Source organism: Rhopilema esculentum, chromosome 10, assembly GCF_057945365.1.
Source record: "Rhopilema esculentum isolate cy_ngs chromosome 10, ASM5794536v1, whole genome shotgun sequence".
Classification (NCBI taxonomy): domain Eukaryota; kingdom Metazoa; phylum Cnidaria; class Scyphozoa; order Rhizostomeae; family Rhizostomatidae; genus Rhopilema; species Rhopilema esculentum.
The window spans coordinates 12,722,332-12,745,020 of NC_142824.1; the positions used below are offsets into that span (position 1 = coordinate 12,722,332).

The window sequence follows — 22,689 nt, forward strand, 5'->3', positions numbered from 1 at the left end:
GGGCAACAATTCTTAACAATCTGAAGCTTAATGTAAATTTATTTCTCTCTGATAGTTTCATAAATTGGGCTCACTTCTTTCTAAAACCTCCACAGAGTACAATTAAAAGTGACATGCAGCGATGTGCTTTGATTCGTTCAGATTCAATATGAAGTACACATTTTCCCTATTTGATAAATACCGGTAAATATTCATCATAAATCTTTCATTCTGTTTTCCTTGTTCCTTAGTTTCTCTTGCTGAGCTATAAGAATATGTTTCCCACCTGCTTCCATTCACCATTGATGTAAATTTTTATTAATTTTCTATCTATTCGTGCTAATTTCATTGGAAATAAAGACTGATTCCGGGGGGATACTGCCGTTAAATCAATCTTTCCTTCAGCCAGGTTATATAATCTTGTTTGCAAGAGTGGCCCTATGCTACTCCATGATGGGAAAAAAGCTGTGTTCAGCATTTGTTTATGAACTGCTTCTGCTGGTCACTGCACAAATGAACTTTCTCAATTTCTCACATCCATTGTCTACATATCAAATGATTTGTGAATTTACTAAATTAGTTATTGCTTTCATGTCTACACTAGTGTGATAAACCCATTGTGCCAAAAGCAATTTTTCCATAACCAAACAAGAGCATCCTACAGACTCACAAAATAGGACGAATCGTGCTTACATGAATAAGAAGTGCGGCTTTTCTAACTTGCTCTTTTTCACATTAATAAAATGGAAGCAGAAGTTATGTGCTGTTCAATTTCTAGTCTGCATGCTGTATTCTACTAATATTTTACTGAGGTATCCAAAACAAATCCCTAATTGATACAAGTTTTGATTGAACCTTTTTATGCCTAGTCATCACAACACTGTCAAATTCGCTATACTGTACAATGCTCAAAATTTATGTATTTCGGTCACAAAATCATTATTTTTAAGTAAGTTCAAATGTATTTTGAAAGTTTAAGTTCTTTAATAATATATGTATTATAGGTATTACATATAAAAGAATGTGAACAGTTTTTTGGCGGTACAGAACCTGAAAATGGCTTTGAAAAAAGCAAACATTTTATATCATATTGGCTAAATACTTTTTCGTCTGGCAATCCTCAGAGCATAAAACGTTATAATAAGGGTTTTAAGGAGCACGATGAAAATAATAATATTTTTTCGTTTCATTTTCATCGTGCTCTTTCGAACCCTTATTCTGACGTTTTATGCTCTGAGGAGTGTCAAACATTTCGTTTAACACAAAACGTTTTATATAAAAAACAAAATCCATCTTTAAGGAATTCAAGGTCGACCAGTGCATGGTTTTAAACACATATTGAGAATCATTTGGAGCCAAACTCAAACTCTACACCGTCCCCAATATTATAGGATCGAATATCCTGTCCTACGTAAAGATTACCCAGCCTAGGATCTGTTTCGTTCAGAACACAGGCTACATAAATATCGTCTCCCTGATTGTTTACAGACGCAAGTCACCTAATAACCATTCGTGGATAGCATTCAAAACCCATCCCTACCTCTTATTAGGACTAATGGTGGAAACAATAGCGGCGCAATGGGGGGACTGGGGGGACACGTCCCCCCTCCCCAAGTTCTCGGCAGAATCGATTTTGTATTTCGTCTAAATTCGATGAGAAAATGTTGGGGGAGGGGTAATATTTTGACAGCCTACTTTTTGTGATGTAATCCTGTGGTTTTCCAACTGCCAATTTTCAAACAAAAGCTAGTCATAGATGTTCCCGTTGGATAAAATTGGAGTTCCCTGTTGGTAAAAGGGCGTTTTCTGGTGGTTAAAAGGGCTTGTCTTAAATTTTTTGGCTGGCGCCGCCATTGGGTGGAAAAGTAATCAATGTATCGCTAAGAGGAAAGGTAAATTGGCCGATGCTTTCAAAGTTGGAAGGTTGATATCCCCTCAACTTGCCTTCCTTTTTTTGTCTACATCATGTGCAGTTGGCTGAGTAAGAGGCCCTTAAATCTGTCTAAAGATGAACTCTCTATTAAATTCTTTCGATCGCATGGTATATTAGGTAAAGCAGAATTTGAACATGGCTGACAAAGATAGTCACAGAAATCAAGATTTCCCATCGTCACAGGCTGCAAGTAATCTAAGCATCAGAATTTATACATCTTAAAACCCTCGTTTTTGTTTCGCGTGATGCAAAACTTCCATACTTTTCAATTCAAAGACGATTTGAAGCCCCAATCCCTGTTGTTGTACAAGCTATTTTTGTTATGATCAGTAAGCAAGAAATTACGAGTCATCTTAATGCGGGATGAAGAGGGCTTTATTGATTTGCCTCATTCTGTTAATGCCTTTAATTCAGATAAGCTATAATTGATGCCGAGTTTTCGTTCCTTTTGACATATTTGTAAATGGACAATAAATGCTCTCTGCGTGTTTCCCTTCATTGTAACTGTTAAGGCCGATTTCCATTTGACATTTTCTGTGCGCGCGGGCGTAGCGCCCAAATCTGAGCATGTCAAGTGGTCTCGATTTTGCATCCGCTGTGAGCGCCAGAAAGTTGATAGGGTCTCATGTTAACTAAGTTGATTTCAACTAACCACTTGATTTTAACTAAGCATGCTCAGATTTTGGCACTACACCCGCGTGCACAAAAAATGTAAAATGGAAATCGGCCTTTACACTCTTAGAATGCTAAGCGGTCGCTAAACCAGCTTTCTTCGGTATAAACATCGAAGATGACGCAATGTTTTCTAAAGACGTTGGCACTTCGCGTAGGACTTCAGGTGCAATTATGCATTTGAATCATGACAAGCCCCTTTTTCTTAAAGCTAACGTTCTTAACAGGCTAAAGGAAAAATATCTTGTTCCAAAAATATGATTTTGCATTTCGAGAAGACGCTGGCAGACGTAAAAACGTTGAGGACAATTATTGCCCAAAACATTCAATCAACTGCCTCTTCTGTTCCATTGGCTTGTTTTAATCTACAATAAATTTTAACTGTCTGCCCAGTGGCGGATTTAAGGGGGTGGGCAACTAGGAGCAGTTGCCCTCCCTCACCAAGTTAAAGCAAGTCTGGCGCCCCTATTTTGAAAATTATGCGCCTCTTTTGAAGAATGAGAATCAGGTGAAAAAGTTTCTGAGACATATTGGTTAATTTATTTCAAGGAGTACCTCAAAGTATACAACAAATGCCCCCCCCCCCTTCAAATTTGCGCTGGATCCGCCCCTGTCTCTGCCAACCAACATCACCTTCGAGGCAACTATGCGACATTCTGTAGGCTTCAAAATGCCATGAATATATTTCAGCTCACAAAATTCATGAAATTTACTAAAGTTATATTGTTGGAAAAGTTTGAATGCCTGCATATATTTCGCAATACTCCCATGGTTTCTTGTGCGAAGAAATATTTCTTTACCCAATTATTCCATTTCATTATTTCATTTCTATGATTTCATTGTATTATAAATATATATATATATATATATATATATATATATATATATATATATATATATATATATATATATATATATATATATATATAAATATATATTCAATAGCTCCTAACTCTAAATTTTTTTAAAAATATAAATAGATACTCAATAAAAAACAGCTTGGTTGACGTTTCGCAACCAAGCTTCTTAAGCTTCTTCAGAACCCATATATATATAAATGTAAATACTGTCAAAAGCTCATCCACCGAGTGTAATAAAAATAATATAGTTATTCAGAAAAACACTATCGCTTAAACGTTTCGACCGAAATCTTCATCAGTATATATATATAGCATAGAGCTGGAGAAAATAAAATTACATGTTTTACTTTCTCCTAACCGGAAAAAGGAATTTAGAGTTCTTAGCGCAAGTAAGGAATCCAGAAAAAAATGTTAATGAAATGTCCCTGAAAAACAATCGCCTTTTTCAGAGCTTTTTTTCATTTTCTTAGAAGTATTTCATAGTTCCTTGTAAGTCATCCAGTGATTATTGTTTACCTGTTTTTCCTCAAGCATTCCACTAAACAACAAACGATATCATTAGGGAGTGCTTTAGCAAAAAAGAGGAACAATTGGCATCTTTTCTCTTACTGAGCAAATCGTGGTTCCCTATTCGATGGCTTGTGCAACCCCAAAACGCCGTAAACCCTCTCATGAACCCCCTATACCCTATATCTCAGCCCCCTATACCAATCCGCGTGTTAAAGATCAAAACTAGTATTGTTTTGAACTTGGTTTTTATAATTATGTAACTGGCTGATGCAAAACATGAATAAAGAATTGAAAATTCGACCGACAATCGCAATCAAAAAATTGAATTGAAGGCCAGTTTCATTTTACTAATTAGGATTGGAGAAGGAATTGCCCAGGGGAGGGAGGGGGGGTAGAGCTAACCTTGATAATGCCGAAAAATGGCAAACCTCTGTTTTCTGCAACATTTTGCACAAGAGCCCCACCCGTTATTTTGATAGCACTAAACACCCTGCTTGACACGCCAGCTAAGGTGCCACCATAAAAGCCATGCGTTTTGAAAATCTACTTTATGTGAAATTTCGAACATGTGTTTAACTCGTCAGTTTGGGTTAGTTTGAGCTATGCAGTCTCTAATCTGGACTTATCTGCTTGTAAACTTTGACTTGTTTTGCTCTTGCCCAAACAAGCGTTAATTTTGTCACTGAAACGCACTAAAGCACTTACATTATCTGCTAATCTTCCAAGCATCATCAACAGGAGACTTTTTAATCGACCTCAACTGGTCGACTTCAATCAAACACATTATTAGCAGCCGGCACCTGAATTCTTCTTCTTATGGTGTTCTTTGATTATTTGCCGAAGAAACTTTATCGACGTTCTCTGCTGTTTACTTCCAAAGTTATCATCAAAATACTTTAATTTTCTTCAATAATTATGTCAAGGAGATAAAGCATATATTTTGATTAGCAGGATGCAATGTGAGGATGTTTAAAAGCTTTTTCCGCTGAAAACAAGCGACAACGTCTTGAAGATAAGAATTTGTTTCGACTTAATTGAAAACAGAATTAAGATAAAACATTAGACTCATTTGCAAAGACTCTTATCAGGCAAACTATGACATTTCTTGCCACCCTGCAGTTTCAATTTTTAAGCAACCCCCCTGGTTAAGTATTTTGACGCTTACGTCTACACTAAGACCGCAATAGAGAACCTGAATCAGGTTGATGAATACAGGGCGTCAGTTTGCCACAGGTTTTTCTTTAGGTTGTCACACGATTTCTTTTTCATATTCATCCGTACAGTAAATTGATTTGATTCGATATTCTAGAGACATTTGCAGCTTGCCGACGTCGAGTTGTGCTGTTTGTCAGCCGTAATGGAATCCATGGCGCTGTTTACTAAAACAACACGGATTTGCTTGCATGTTTTATAGTTGCTGCCCAATCGTTGTTTTTTGAAGCAGCAAAGAACGAACTATCATGGATAATGTAAGAATGTTTATTTATTTTCTCTATCAAGGTTTCACTCCACTCTTCTACTATGTTCTTCTTAATTGACACATGCTGCTAGTAATTACAGTGTATGTCTAAACATTTTTACCTTAAGTTAATCAGCATTCTGTACTTTAGTTTTAAATATAAACATTTTCTGGTTATTGAAGAACGCCTTACAACGTTTTTCACTCATATTTCTCGCTATGAATTAGCTTTGTCTCTAGGCCCCAGAGATCGTCTTTTCAATCTCAAAACGCCAGCAAAAAACTTAACATATGTTAAAATTCCATGCTGTTCAAGTATGATTTTCATAATAATCGTACCTTGAAAGATTATTTCTTCATGCTAGTCGCAGGTAAGTGATGTGAAATGTGTTAATGGTATTCCACTTGAAAGTATGTGTGCAAATTGCCTACCTTGAAGAGTCCCGATACATTTTTGATGATAGGGGTAGCCCCATCAAGTGATGCATTCGATAGAGAAAGGGGCCGTTGCCCCCAAACACATCAACATATATTTTCGCATCGGTAATCCCTACGATGAAGGCCTACTGCAAAAGGCACTTGCAAAAGTAGCAATCACAGCTTTGCAAAAATGTAATACATTGAGAAACAAAGATCAGCAATCCGTTCAATATAAAGATCGACTAGAAATTTTTTAAGAGATTTCAGAGCAAAAGGGGCAGCAAGTTTTTCTCAGAGGCTTCACCCATGACTCTCTACTTGACGACTGGATGGTCTCCTCCAATTCCAAAATTGAGCAGTTGTATTTTTTAGTCTATACATCTTCCTGTCGTTTTTCTTCATGCTCTTGAAACTGAAGTCTCTGTCCATTGAAAGAGGGACAATAATGAACGTATGTTAGAAGCATCCATGTGTAACAACATTATGGCAAATTGTTTCATCCCAAGAAATATTTTCTCCCGTGATGAAAATAGCTAACGAGGCTTAGGTGTTTAAGATGAAGGGTCCGAAATATCTCTATAAAAACATAGTCTATTGTTAAAAACCTTAGATTATTCTTTTTGCACCCAGATTACGTGCTACTTCAAAATATAACGCTGTTAAGAGTCTCACTAGAATACTTGCCGTTTAAAATAGCAAATAAGACATTCCTAGGATCTAATTATCTATGTGTCTCTGAAAACGTTTCCTTGTCATTAATAATATCATCAAAGATTCTACTCCAGAATCTGGTGCTAAATCTTTCCCCATGTCGGCAACATTTTTTTTTGTAAACATTTTCTTAAAAAATGTTGAGTATTTATAAGAACATGTTATTAAAACGTGTATACGTGAATTCCTAATGTTTTCAAACAGACGCGCCTTTCCCAAAGAGCCATCTTGTTTGCGCCTCTTTTGGTACCTAAAAATAAGTGAGGGTCGATGGAAATATCTAAATTTTATAAAGCTGCCTAAGGCAAAGAAGAATGCCTGCGGCTTATTCATGATCAATGTTGATATTATGTTTAGTTCGTCATTGGGTTTAGCTTTGCTTAACTGTTCTGCCTGGATAACATTTCTCTCTAAAGCAAAACTAAAAATTGTTGCTCGATTTATAACGTTAGCCCTGTCTTTCAGATTTCAGTATGTTTTATGCCAAGATTTTGGAGGAGATAAGTTGTTATGAAAAACCTTGGGTCTAGTTTCCCATGAAGAAAAGACGGGTTATCAGAATAAAGATAAAGAACTTTCGATCTATTTAAGAAAATTTAGCATTTTGTTTCAAGTTTGGTTTCAAGTTGACGTAAAATATTTTGATGCAAATACCTAAATAGTTGACAGATTTATGATCAAATTTTTAGTCCAGGCTAAAAAAGAGAAGACAGAATCTTTCTCATTCACTTCGGTCCTCTTAGCCATTTTCCAGAGTTTTACGCCGACTCTTTGTACCCTGAGGTTTTAGGCCCTCAATCTTTCATCAAGAATGGCTAATAAAATGAAGCATCTAATAAATAATAAAGACCATGGGTGTGTGTTTGACTTAATTTTTGGTTGACATAGGATTAATGAAAATAATAAAAGAAAGAGATGACCCTCTTAACTGTATTCTTTTCAAGTACATTATTTTTAGGTACATTTTAAACCTTCTCTTGGATTGTGTAATTGAACACCTGCCCAAGTCAAATATTGACTAATTTTGATAGGCCTCTTCCATCAACGTATTTTCCGTGAGCATGAAAAAATTGCAAAATATTGCCTAACGATGCTTATCAAACTTAAGAATACAAAATATTAAAGACTAAACAATGAATCTAAACATGCAAACTACATAATGAACAATTCCTTTAAAACCTCCCATTTATTCAGTTTATTGATAAAAAATTTTGGTAGGCGTATTCAGACGTTTTTAGGCGACTTTCCCAATCAGCTAAAGCAAGTTGTTGAAAAATGCGAAGCAGTACAATTGACAATAAGACAAATATTTATTTTCATTCTTCCAAATCATTAAAGATTCTCTTTCCTTGTTTTCTATTTCCTTAATTCGCGTTTACCTTTGCCTATTTTCTTTTACTTCTCTTCTATTTCTTTTATATTCTTCTTCTTCTTCAACAACTTATTTCCACTTATTTGCTCTCTTCTTCTCTTTTTTTACTCTTTATCTTTTCTTTCATTCAATTTTCTTTCCTCTTATCTTCTTATCCTTTTTTTTCCTTCGTCTTTTAAAGGACTGCTTTCTATTCTTCTTTCGCCTGCTCTTACCCTCTCTGACAATAGCTGAAGACTATCTAGCAGACCAGAAACTCCTTGTAAGGGACTTCGCGGCCTATTTTTGCTAGAAATAAATGACTTTACACTTCATATTGTACTTTTATCATTAACAAGATACCTAGCTAGACCACCATATTCCACGAATAGCAACAAAGACCGAGATACAACTTTTTGTTGGGGGAGGGGGGCAGTCCTGATAAATAAGTGAAAAACAGCCCCCCTCCCCCTGCCTTCCGGTCTCAATACAGTTAAACATATATGTTTCGCATCATTCTTACAATAACAGCAGCAAACAAATAAAGCGACGCATATGGAACTATTTAACTTTGTTGCTTCATCATACTCAATATGATGATATAGAAATATTCATAAATTCTTACAATGTGAAATCCAACTGGCTGCGTTATCAATAAAGATAAATCTTAATATTGAATGATATCATCATGTATAATCCATTTCTTGAAAATACCCCCTAATATTCTCGATGTGAATTTGAGCAACTGCTGCCACGGTTCATTTTAGTTCGCCATATGGCAACCGCAACACCTTCCAAAAACGATAACAGCTCAACATAAGCTATAATATTCGACAACCTGTTCCGCATATCCTGTTTAAATTATCATATTAAGGGCGACAGTATCACACCTAAGCCATGCTCGCAAAATTTGATTCCAGTATTTCGACGATGTTTCCTTCTAAGTCAAAAATTAGCAGCTATAATCAACTATGCTATAATCTATGCCAAATTTTTTGAGTTTTGAGATGCGATCACCAAATGTCAACAGTTTTCTGTCTCTTCAATAAAATGTTGCTGAATGTTAATATCCTATGTCTGCTAATAAGACTTCCGTGCTCCTCAGACAGCCCCTCCTTATTATACCCAAAACACTTAAAAACACACATACCATCTTGCTTCTGGTCCTGAAGTTACTATCTCCGCAACCTAGTGTTGTTTTGAATATTTAGATGTTTCCCATCTTTTTATTTGTCTACATATTATAGAAGATTTTCCAATTCTGCACCAGATTTGATAATTCTAATTAGGCTTACTTATTAAATTTTATTGTAGCAAAATTTGATTTCGAAATGATATGATAGGAAATTAACTTTTTGTGAAAATGGGTCCTTATTACAGAAAAAGGAGTATCTTTAACGAAATGACAGGTTCTATCAATTCAAGAAAAAGAGAGGCTTCCATCTTGTTTCCCCGAGGGCATTTATTGTATCTAAAATATGTATCTAATTTTCACATGTGTACAATAATGAAACAGAATTGTTAGGAAATGTCGGGAAAATAAGCTGGAATTTGTTCTTACATCTAATCAGCATTTTATTTAATAATGCGACTTTTGAAGCATCGTCCTTCTGCATCACTCAAAATACTTATCCTTTCGGCATCATATGCCGTAAATTAATCACTTATACCTTCAATACCGCTAATTCCCTTAAGACCTCTTTAATCGATGAATTATAAACTCGAGATGTGTGATGCGGATGTTTTTATTCGCTGATTTTACTGGTGAATACGATTGTGGGTATATGAGTCCTGCCTCTTTCCTCTTCATGACGAACCGCTTCTTTATTGACACCATTTCTATGTCACAAAACACAAAGCATTTTCTACACATTAATCTTGAGTATGAGTCCTGCCTCTTTCCTCTTCATGACGAACCGCTTCTTTATTGACACCATTTTCATGTCACAAAACACAAGGCATTTTCTACACATCAATCTTGAGATGTGTGATGCGGATGTTTTTATTCGCTGATTTTACTGGTGAATACGATTGTGGGTATATGAGTCCTGCCTCTTACCTCTTCATGACGAACCGCTTCTTTATTGACACCATTTCTATGTCACAAAACACAAGGCATTTTCTACACATCAAGCTTAATATGTGTGATGCGGATGTTTTCATTCGCTGATTTTACTGGTGAATACGATTGTGGGTATATGAGTCCTGCCTCTTACCTCTTCATGACAAACCGCTTCTTTCTTGACACCATTTCTATGTTACAAAACACAAGGCATTTTCTACACATCAAGCTTAATATGTGTGATGCGGATGTTTTCATTCGCTGATTTTACTGGTGAATACGATTGTGGGTATATGAGTCCTGCCTCTTACCTCTTCATGACAAACCGCTTCTTTCTTGACACCATTTCTATGTCACAAAACACAAGGCATTTTCTACACATCAAGCTTAATATGTGTGATGCGGTTGTTTTCATTCGCTGATTTTACTGGTGAATACGATTGTGGGTATATGAGTCCTGCCTCTTACCTCTTCATGACGAACCGCTTCTTTCTTGACACCATTTCTATGTCACAAAACACAAGGCATTTTCTACACATCAAGCTTAATATGTGTGATGCGGATGTTTTCATTCGCTAATTTTACTGGTGAATACGATTGTGGGTATATGAGTCCTGCCTCTTACCTCTTCATGACAAACCGCTTCTTTACTGACACCATTTCTATGTCACAAAACACAAGGCATTTTCTACACATCAATCTTGAGATGTGTGATGCGGATGTTTTTATTCGCTGATTTTACTGACTGAATACGATTGTGGGTATAGGAGTCCTGCCTCTCTCCTCTTCATGACGAACCGCTTCTTTATTGACACCATTTTTATGTCACAAAGCACAAAGCATTTTCTACACATCAAGCTTGAGATGTGTGATATTGGTGTTCTTGTGGTATTGATGAATAAAATAAAAATGCAAGGCCCCTATCACTAATTCTAAACTGGAGGGGCCAGGAAGAGAGTTTCCTCTTAACCACCCACCCCCAGCCCCGTTCTGGGAAACAATTTTTTTGAAGCTGTTTTACTTTGAACTTTGGCTAAATGTTTTTTGTAATTTATAGATTTATCTATATGAATAGTTTCAGCTGATTTGAATTGTTTGTTTAGTTTAAAAATGGGGAGGCTACGGCCTCTTGCCCCCCCCCCCCGGGGGGCGTTGGCCCTGAAATGCATCGATGGACTGCCGAATTTCTAAAAAGCTTTAGGTGTATAGGTTATGCAATATAATAATGCTTAACCTATTGAAAAGTAGCTGAAATTAACTGAGATGCATGGCAAATTGCTTGTGGCTGTGGCTTTTCATTTGTGCGATTCGTTCAATGCAAGTACCATAAACAGGGAATACTGATGCAGAAGGAGGCCGAGACGGCTTATCCACTTTGCCTAGATTAAATTTCGAAAGCATCCCAGCCATTTTATATTTGCATTCAGCATTTTCAGCCACTTTATCTACTTATGCTTTGTGAATATTACTATCTTGATATAATTCAGTGTGCCTTGATAACAATACTGGCACCTGAAAACAAAGGTCTTTGCAAGTTACTTTTGGCTGATATAACATTTAAATCTTGAAATCCAGCATTTATAATCTTGTCAATTGTGTTATATCATGTTATGCCAGCGTCATTAGAAGGTTTGCTATACGGTGTCACTCGAAGCCCTTTAGCCGTAATGTTAATAAGATATGTCTCATTGAAAATTTAAGACGACACTTTGTGAGAAAATGGATTATTGACATTGTAGCAATACTGTACAATCAGCGTGCTATTTATTAATACCTGACACATGGAACCCGTTTAACATGTCTTCTATCGAAGTTATCGGGAATATAGCAAACAGCCACATGCTGGTCTTAACTTTAATTCTTATCCATCTTGTAAACATCTACCTGCTTGAACACTCAAAACCAGAACCCACTGGGAGTGTTTTTAGTTTAAACCAGAGAAGGTAACATAAAACGGAGATTTGGTTGTTTCAAAGCGGAATCATGAAGTGGCATGAAATGTCTATACCGGACAGGGTTTGTAGCTTAAATCTTTGCATTACCAACACGAAATTTGATTTGCTGAAACTTTCTATCTTTTTCTACGTGAAGAGCGTAGAAAAAGTAATGGAACCTGTTATATAATGAAATTAGGACTCTCTTGACAACAGCTGAATGTAAAAAAAACTGACACGCTGAGCCAAGAGGCAATTCACTATTGCAAATATAATGAGATATTTCCACCCATACGAAAGGATTTCCAGATATTTTCAGCCTAAAAAACAGGATTTCCACCCAAGGTGTACGAGATTTTCAGGGAGTGATTTGCCCCTCGGACATAGCAATGCTATTATCATGTTACTGCTACGAATCAAAAGTGCTGCTTTGAAAGAGACTAGAACATAACTGGGGGTGTAAAGATAATAACTGCATAAAAAAAGCATCATGTACCTATGTTCTTCTATCTTGCAAGAAGAGGGGCAACTTTTAATCCTCTTCTCTTCGAGTTTAGAGAATATGATACATTTAGGTCATAAAACTTGTCGAAAAGTTATTGAATAACGACTTTCCTTATCGTGTAATAGATATTCGCAAACGAAAGAACGCGATGTCCTGCCTCACTGTCGGTGTCTTGGGTTCAAATTCCGCCATATATTTACAATACAACTGACGGCAGACCTGGTGGTATCTTTCAAAAGATACTTGGCAGCATGGTGAAAAAGTGTTGTGAAGATAAAACCAATCTAATCTACTCCAATAGCACATCAGACCTCACTCAGTTTCAAGTTGTTCTGCAAAATGGCACAGATGATATATATCTGCCAGTTTATGGCGACGGGAAACAGAAATTTAAATTTGGCAGCCCATTTATATCTATAGGTAAGTACCAGGTCCTATCCTTTTGAAACAGTTGGCTTGGATGCCAAGGAGAAATACTCCCTATCAGTGGCGTACCCAGGGCTGCAGCAGTGGGGGGGTCTGGGGCGGAGTCTCGAGCATTTTTTTGACCACGCCCTTCAGACACTTTTGCAAATGCGGGGAAACGCCCTTTTTGCAAAATTTTCCCCCATTATTAAATTAGTGTTAGCTACGGTAAATAGCAAACTGTTTTACAATTGTTATTGATACAAGCATACAGTATACTGCACCAGCCCCCTCCCCCCCAATGAGTTTTACATCACTTTTTGACAAATTCCGAGGATCATATTTTAGAAAAGTGGGGGGTCCGGACCCCCTATTCCCCCCCTTGGGTTTGCCACTGCTCCCTATTCTGACATATCTCCCATATCTCTATAAGAATCGATGAACCCTCTTTGGTAGATGTCATATTTACTACAGAATAAAACCTGCTGAAAAATGTATTGGCAAAAATATTTCCACCGGCAAATTTCTAGCTTACCAAGCTTTTAAGCAATTATGTTTAATCAAGGAAACCTTTGGCCTTTTACAAAAAGAGTTGCAATGCATTGCAAAAACCTCTATACATAAAAAAGAAATAGCTTTGAAAAAAGCAAACGTTTATAACATATTGGCTAAAAGCTTTTTCGTCTGACAGTCCTCAGAGCATAAAACAGCAGAATAAGGGTCCGAAAGAGCATGATGGTATCTATATATACCCAGTTGTGGATCGAAATAAGCCAATCAGAAAAACGCAAGCACAAGACCAGTATAGATGTCCAATCAGCGCCGCATAAAGAAAAACTACCAGTGGAGTCTAAGAGAGAAAACGAACTACTTCTGTCTACAAAATGGCGGTCTTTTCGTTTGTATTTAGATCGATTTCAAAGCTGTTAGATGGAAAGACGACCGGGCTCTGCCAATTATCTGAAACATGTCGTCATTATAGAGTTTTGCACAATCTGGGGAGTGTCAGACGAAAAAGCTTTTAGCCAATATGTTATAAAATGTTTGCCCTTTTTAAAGCCGTTTTCAAGTTCTGTACCACCACAAAACTGTTCATATTTTTAGATTGTAGCTTAAGTTTTTTTCGTCCTATAAAATATATTGTTGTCTTCAGAGTTAATCTTCTAATGCCTTATTGCAGTTGATTCTCCTGGTATCGCATACTTCTATGGAAATCTAGGCTCAGCACAAGAAGAGACATTGAAAGCATTTGCAACTTCATGGCCTGTTCTTGTGGTTGTGTTACTATTGGCATTTACGATTGGTACCGCTTTCTATATTGCGGTGGGTTTTGCTTGAATTCCATAGAAAAATATTTAACCTCTTTCTCCCTCTTTCTCTTTCTCCTTTTCTCTTTCTCCTTTTCTTCTCTGAGTTCAAGTTGAAATATAGTTTCATGGAAGCTGAATATTGTTACTCTTTGACAACTTGTGATATGATATTGGACAATTCATATGTTTCATTTCTTCCAAACATCCTTTTAAGGATATCTTACGAAAATTGCAAATTCTAAAATATAGGAAATTGCCCACCTTTAAACCATAAATACGAGAAAAAAAATTCAATACTACGTAGGCCTCATCTTATTGGACAGCTCAAAATATTTGCCCATAATAAACTGTGTTCCAATCCAAACCGTTCTCCTGCGCTCAGGGCTAGTGAGAGATTTCGGAGGCCCTGTGGCAAAACCAAAAGACGAGGCCCACTGCGAGCAGAGAGAGCTGAAAATTTCTGCGACCACGCCCTTTAGATTGGCATAGCTGAGGCTCCGGCGCATAGCTGAGGCTATATTTCCCCCCAAACTTTATCGCTTACCAGAAGTAGCCTCCAAAAACCAGACACTACTTTAGGGAGGAGACCAAGTATTTCCCTATCAATGACTATTAAATCGAAGTTTCGTCGTAAAGTAGCCTAAGATTTATGAAAGAAAATTGACTTTAAAGTTTACAATTTCTGAACAAATCATAGCCAGAGTAATCTTATGAGTGCGAATCTAATGTATATAGCGAATCTGTTTATCGAGAGTCGACTATTTATAGACTTACGACTTCAAAATATTTTTTACGAATTCTACAAACTGTTTTTGGTTATGATTCACCGTATTCGATACACATGGAAGGAGATTGTTTCCCCCCGGGTGATGCTTTTCTTTGGCGTCTTAATTCTAGTACATTTTAGTTTAATATATAATGACTAACCATTTTATCTATTCTTAGGAAGTTGCTCGCTTCTCTTCTGAAAATGGCAAGGAAAATTATTGCGAGAAAAGCACAGGAAGCCGATTGAAAAATGCTTTATCTCAATCAGTAAGGGGACCTCTTCATGGCTTTTACTGGGCAATGGTCACACTGACTACAGTTGGGTAAGAGCCCTTGACTTTTGAAACTGGATTTTAGGCAAAGAATATTTCTTGTTTGCTTTGGTCGTATTAAATCGTTTGGCTTACATCTTCATTCCAATATTTGTTTCTTTCCATTTTTCTTGATTGGTTACTCTTCAAACCTCGCCGAAAATTTTTATTGTCTTAAGTGGAATGACTGGCGTGGCATCATGAATATCTTAAGTGTCAATACCTTGGAATGGATTTGATCTGGTTCTGTCACATAAGTTCTATTACATATGTTTTAACCTTGAAAATTAGCAGTGCTTCCCACTCCTAAAGCATATGAAATGAAATGGGTCAAGATAGCTTTTTGAAATGCACTTCCCTTGTTTAGTTTTAAATCAAAGCTTGTAGAGCACCCTCCCCCCCCCTTTTTTTTTGCCCAGAGATTACTGACAACTGACAAAATTCTTATTGAAACACAAACGACCAGGGGGTTAGATCTCTTAAGCAATTTAGTTGATAGAGGCAACACAAATGGAATTCCGAGATAAACTTTAATAGTTCCCATTCCCTACTCACAAAAATTGTTTGCTGCTTCATTTCATTGGAAAATTATTGATCTTATTTTGTTGAGTAACTGATTTCCGCCTTTTGCTTCTTTGATATCTCAGAATTTGAAGATTGATTAATTTCGTTTTTTTTTTTCGATCCAAAGATACGGAGACTTGACCCCAAAGACAGTGTTGGGTCGCATTATCGCTATAATCTGGATTTTGTTTGGAACGGTCATCTTATCAATGTTCACAGCCTCGATCACATCTGGCCTCATTACAGCTGTAATGTCTAATGATATAGCACTTGCAGGGGCAAAGGTTAGCATTACAGTTTGATGATATACAGTCCACAGTCTTGTGCAAAAGTTTAAGGCAAGGAAAACAACGAGAAGAATTGCAATTATTTTAAAAACACCCTTTTGTTTATATATTCATACTACTTTTTATCCGATCAATATACTATATACTCTAAACAGGCACGGCGCCACAAGGAGGGGGGCTGAGGGGCTGGACCCTTTCAGAAATAGAAATTTTTCGTCGTTTCTTTTTATTATTTCTGAATTAGAGTGTGAAATAAAAATGGAACAAACTATTTATAAACTGCCTGATTTTATTTGATCTATTTATTAACATATCTACCTAGGATTATTTCTGTTATTTGTCTTTTATTTGCATAAATTCAGTAGATAGCTTTGTGTATCACAGCAATGTCTGCATTTTCGATGCGTAAACTTGGCCTATTGAACTTACCTGATATAAAGAAGACGCACATTTCTGTTCAGGACGTAAAATCCTCTCAATAAATATAACAGCTTTTTGTTAATCGCACCGATGTGCACTCTGAGCCGAAAGTCATCCTTTCTTTCTTTCTTTTCCCAACGTCGGTCAATAGAGTTTCAGCATGTCTCCTCCACTCCCGAGTGTTTCCTGAAAATCAATAATCAATGTTTTTCTGAGAAAAACGTCGAATTTTATGTTTTGAGCGGTATAATATTTTCTTAAATTTTAGTCTTGGAGATGCATTTTTACAAATTCTTGAAATCTTGATTTCATTAGTATTTTGCGCATCGGACCCAACTATGGTGGGTCCTCTTCTGCCACTAAACTTGATCCTTGATTCCCCCAGGTTCAATTTCGTGGCGTCATGTCCCGTAAAGTGAATTAGAATGGTTTTTGTAAACCAAGAAATCTCATTTTGATGTTAACCTAAAAAAGGGGAAAACATGCCATAGAGTATCGATGTGATGAAAACACAAAAATCTAGTTTTAGAATGTTTGAATTTTGATCCCATAACCTGAAAGAGCATCATGAAATACCTCTATATGTGCAAAATCAGTTGAAAGAGTAGCCAATCTGCTGAGATATGGCCACTTGAGCACAGGCTCTTGCCTCTTCAAGCTTCTGTAATTTGCTCTTGGTTCATGACTTATGAACCAGGCCAGAATAAAAGTAATCCGTTAGCAAACTTTAAATCTTCCATTGGCCACATCTCGCTCAATTTGAACATATCTAACTGATTTTGCATATTGAGGGGGATTTTATGCTATTCTTTCAGAATATGTGGTCAAATTTAAGAAACTCTAAAAGATTTTTGAATGACGTCACACTTCAGTACTCTATTATTAGATCATTAGCATTACGAGGGGGGAGACCCCGGTAAAAATATAATGCAAGATTTACAATCAGTTTCCTTTTTGCTAGCAACAACTCTCATTCATGGAGAATTCAGCAACTTTCGGCAGAGTTTTTACACTGATCTTTGAAGAAAGGTCTGGTCTATACAGTGACTTTTGAGACAAATTGAAAATGTTAAACAATTGAAGATAACAAAAAATTGTCATTGTGAATCGTGACTTATAACATGAGTTTATAGTGTAGTGACGATGACTTCAAAGTCAAACTACATTTGTGATTCATTGCTGTTTGGTAGAAACGCATTCAAGGTATCTGAGCCATTTCTTAGGATCAAAACTGAATTATTAAAAAATGACTCAGTCTTCTTTTCGCTTTTAGACATGATAAGGAAATTGAAGCTTTGGTCAAAACACTATGTCCGTAGGATATATTTTACTCAACCGAGACTTTGCTTGTATAAATATTTCGATTACCTTGTTCTTAAAATGTTCTAAGACGTATCATTATCATTAAATTAATCGTATTCAAACATTTTATTCGTATCCAATTGATGTGAAATGCATAAGAGGTAAAGTTATCATTATCAATATCATTATTGGCAACTAAAATAATTAATGCTATTCGATATTTTTTGCGTCTCATAGGTGGCAGTAATATCGGAAAGCAAAGAAGCCAGCATCGCAATAAAGAAGAATGCCATTCCAGTCGGTGAGTGTCTAATGAAAACCTACTGATCCTTTAGGGAACCTTCGTTCAGCACCTAAAAAGGCTGTTTTCTTTATGTCTGTAAAACATAGATCAGGATTATGAAAGGTTTTTGGACCCTATTCTCTTTATAAGAAAGTTTTAGATTACTTCAAATTAAGGAAATATTGGTTTGTCAATTAGCTAGAATACAGTTTGTAGAAATGATTTGATCTACTTTAAGGATGTCTTCAAAGAGACTGAATTGAAGCTCCTTCTAAGAATAGAGAACATATCATTCTAGCCTTCTCAATAATTGTCCTATTCTTACCTAACATTCAAGAGAATGAAATAGTGCCAGTTGTTACCGATATAATACCATTTCGCACCATCTCATAAAATCAATGGCAGCACTAAATGTCATTTGAAAAGGGACTCCTCATTGGACATTTCATACAACTTTTAGTTATTTAAGATATATTTTCGTCTCTAATCAAACATTTAGTGATAACTGCAATTATAAGCTGAACTGCTTTTATTCAGTTAAGATATTTGTTTATAAAATTCGTTTATAGAGATTGATTTTTGAGTTTCATTGCCGATGATGCGCTAAAATGCTCCAATGGAAGCTTCTCCTAACTACCCTTGATAACCTTGAAGTAGAAGAAAGCTAGCTCCCTTCACAAATATTGGGATACCAAGGAAATATGCCCTTTATTAAGATCTTTGCCTCCTTAACTGCGACACAATGTGCCCATTCTTACCCTCCCCCAGCTTGAAAGATTCCCAACGCCCCTACCTCTTACAGTAGGCTTAAAGTCTACATTCCCGCTTTGAAATGCCACTTATCCTTCAATTTAAATTTTATTAAAGATTATTCAGAAATCATTGAATTGCCGCAAGTACTACAAAGAGGTGAAACAGAGGGACTGTTACTGGATACATACGTGGCTGGCTACTATCAAAAATCGTTCGAGAAATTCCTCTTAGCTGATGTTATTGAGTATGTTTTCACATATGGACTGTTGCTGCGCAACAAGGGTATATGGATGGACAGTTGTTTCAGACTGTATACGGAGTTCTATAAGGATCAGCTGTTTCGCGATATATCCACCTCAATTGTACCGTTTAAGGTTAGTAATTTTCAAAATTCACCTCCTTTTTAAGAGTAATACAATACATGTTAATCCCAATACATATGAGACTTTCTATCATGGTAGTGAATTGACCTCCGTACGAAGTTGCTGTTTATAGAATCGTCTTAACAAAATGTGAGCTTGCGGTAGGAGGCTGAGCCCTAAAGACTTCTTTAAGTAGGCACTGCGCACCATTCTAAAAGTAGATGGGCTGAAAAGGGCAGACTGATAATTTTTTGAGAGACGAAAAAGGCCCCTTTTACAAAATACTTGCTTCTTTCCACTTATTTTTTCATAAATAGTCCAATTCAGAGAAGATATCAATTACTATAAAAATAGATTTAACAAGATAAGACACCAAGAAAATGAACAAAAAAGGGTTGCTACAATCCTGGACAAAAGTTAGGAGACATTCTCTGTAATTATCATTTATTGAAAAAACATCTAACCCCTTGCCCCCAATATCAATGTTGATGTTGATTTCTTAGGTTTCTGGCTCCCATAATCAACTGCCATTACCCAACACCAACATTGACATTGGGGGGAGGGGGGGTAGGGGCATACCACTGGTTTTGAGGGCAATTACGCAGAAAATCACTTATAAAAGAATTGTCTCATAACCTTTTGTCCAGGATTGCAGTCAAGAAGAACAGCTACTAATTGGGATCCGTGAGGGCAAACTTCTCAAAGTTGCGTTAGAGTAAACTTTCCAAACATTGTTTAACCTATTATCACAATAAATCGGTAGGGGGGGTATAGCCCCTGTTAGCCCAATGGCTGCGCGGTGCCTGTTTGCACAGGTATACCACGGTTGAGCTGAGCCCATCGACCTGCAACACAGCGCCCCTGATGATTTCTTTTCTCTGTTCTTACAGCCATTGAATTATGGTAATCAAGCTTCAAAGAAATCTTCTACTCTCATCGACTGGACTTCTAGGCCTCTTCAAATGTTTCTTGCTGGTGTTGGATTTCTTTTGTTTACAATGATTATATGCGGGATTTCTTTGACTAAATATCGCAAATGGAAAAAATCCGTTGAAAATAAAGGTTTGTTGTTAAGCATTATTTGTATTGGCACGATGTTATCTCCACGAATGGGACTTTTTTCCCAATTATGATGCTATCATGTCTGAATTTAAATTTTTAGATAACTTAAAAAACTTTAAAGTTTCTTAACTGATAATATCCATATACTCTATAATTGTTGGTAGAGCTCTGTGTTTTCTAGAAACTCTCAAAACTTGCATATTTCATGGATAGGAATTGTGTATTCATGCCCTTTCCATGCGTTTCTTCCATGACATACTACGGTGTACTGTAAATTAGGGTACCACAAGTCCAGGCATCTTTCAGTGGGAGACTGTAAAAAGCGCCTACCGTAAGTCCTCGATCAAGCCCCCGGGGGCTTATTTCACAAAATTTATTTTGACGTGGGGCTTATCCGAGGGAGTGGCTTATTCGACGGTGGGGGTTCATTCAGATGCAGCCAAAAATGCTACAAGGGAACAATTGTTCTTCCTCTACTTGAGGCTGGTCAATATGCTTGAAAATGCAAATATATTGAGATAAACAGATAACTGTCGAGGGAATATCTTGGTCTATTGGAATTACTATTCTTAAGCTGTTATTCAGGGCCGTCAAGAAAGGGGAGAGGTCACAGTGGGCCAAGCTTTTAGCTCAGCTTCAGTTCGTTAGTATTGCGAAGAGTACTACAGGTCTTTTATATTTCGATGCGGTTAATGAATGGCCAATTCTCGTTGTGAATCGCTTTGAAAGTAGGGATAGCCTGAGCCCCAGTGTCCATATAGAAATACTTTTAGTTTAGTTTGGGGTCTGGAACTCAGGCTAAAAAAGGGGGCAGCATTGGGAGAAAAGGGTAAGCAATAAAAAAAGAAGAGAAAATCCCATGGAATCTTTTCTATAATAATACTATAAATTTTGCCCAGCCTCGATATTTTTAAGAAATTGTCGTTTTGAGCCTGAATAAATTCTAAAATAATTCTTTCTTTTTTCAAATCTGATACAGAGGAACACAAATAGAAACAGCGCTTTTTGAAAAAACGAGATATGTTGGGTAATAAACATCGCAAAACTGGCAGCTTCTGAAAAACGAACATTTTAAAAGAGTATTCTTATAAAAAGAGCGTAGATTTCCGTCGTGTGGAAATCCTTTAGTGCAAGCAAACTATTTACCTAGACCCCCATGTGTCTCCAGTTGTCTTTTTTTATCTATGAGGTTCCTTTTTGAGATTCAAATGAAAGCAAAAACCATTCTGGGGGCATGTTTGTCAAAAAAGTACTTCAGCTATGATATTCTTACGGTACGCTTCAAAAAGGGCTACTAAAACTGTTTTCTCTTCAGGAAAAAACAACGCCAACCAGCACTGGAATAGCTCAAAGCAGTTGCAGCTTCAAAGACTGGAACATATAAATGCAAAATGCTCGGCATACTATCATATGAAAGAGGAGCTCACCAGTTTGGGGAAGTCGATTGAAGAGCTCATGATGCATGCAGTGGAGGTACAGAACATCGAGTTAGAGAGGCCTGGACAACTGGGCAGCAATATGTACAGTCAGTCAGGAGTTTAGCTGCTATTGTCATGTCTGTAGACAGGGTATTGAGTTAATTCCTTTTGAATGGGTCATATGTTACTTTATAAAATGTAAGCTGGCAAGTACCCTCTTCGCTGAGGAGTCGACCGCTTAATAATGTTGTTATGTTATCTGGTACACTGGATACTAGAACCAAGAAGGGAGCAGAGAAGTTGGAGCAATACTGGTGTGGAAATGGGGATAAGCAGGGAGCAGAGAAGTTGGAGCGGAGAAGCAGTGAGCTGAGAAGCGGAGATTGGAGAAGCGGAGATCGGAGAAGCTGGAGCGGAGAAGCAGTGCGTTGAGAAGCGGAGATTGGAGAAGCGGAGATGAAGAAGCGGAGAGCAGATAAGTAGGAAGAGGGGAAGCAGAGGCATGAAACGTAGTGACTTACGTATCAGTAAAAATTTGAAACACTATTCACATAACGAATGACCAAATAGTGCTAAGTGCCACCATACCACCTGCGATAAACCGTTTAAGGGTTATGAAAATCTTTACTTGAGTTTCATGATTTGGGGGGAGGGGGTTAAAATCTAGGGACATGAACAATTTAGATAAAGAGCCTGTGCATAACAAAGAGTTTTTCATTTGACGTCCCTATGTCACCTATTAACATATTTACAGCTTCTTATTGCAAATTGAAATATTTTTAAATACAATTCAAAGGCTATCATAACGATACAATCAAAATTTATTTGCATGCATTTCATTTTCAGTTTGGTTTATTCAATATGCAATCATGCGTTTCAAAATACAAAAAGGATATTCCAAATCGGATCATAAACATATGATACCTTGAAAAAAAGACAAAAACATCGCTCAAACAGTTAAGAATTGTGGAAAATGCCTTGACCTTGCCCCGCCACTCAAATCCATTAATTTCTGCTACTGTCCTTGTTCATTGGACTCTGTTATTTG

General features: G+C 36.8%; 1 protein-coding gene across 2 annotated transcripts; it reads left to right on the plus strand.

Annotated features, from left to right (window-relative positions):
• Positions 1–4,764: 4,764 nt before the first annotated feature.
• LOC135693392 (uncharacterized) lies at positions 4,765–21,956 on the plus strand. Of its 2 annotated transcripts, none has more exons than XM_065211872.2 (9): positions 4,765–5,423; positions 12,522–12,816; positions 13,982–14,124; positions 15,057–15,202; positions 15,882–16,038; positions 18,001–18,064; positions 18,914–19,173; positions 20,052–20,223; positions 21,539–21,956. In XM_065211872.2, exons 1-9 carry the CDS (start codon positions 5,415–5,417, stop codon positions 21,763–21,765), a joined length of 1,473 nt encoding a protein of 490 aa, XP_065067944.2. In that variant the 5' UTR covers positions 4,765–5,414; the 3' UTR covers positions 21,766–21,956. The 2 variants fall into 2 exon arrangements, with proteins under 2 accessions (XP_065067944.2, XP_065067936.2); XM_065211864.2 differs by lacking the exon at positions 4,765–5,423 and adding an exon at positions 11,108–11,973.
• The last annotated feature ends 733 nt before the right edge of the window (positions 21,957–22,689 follow it).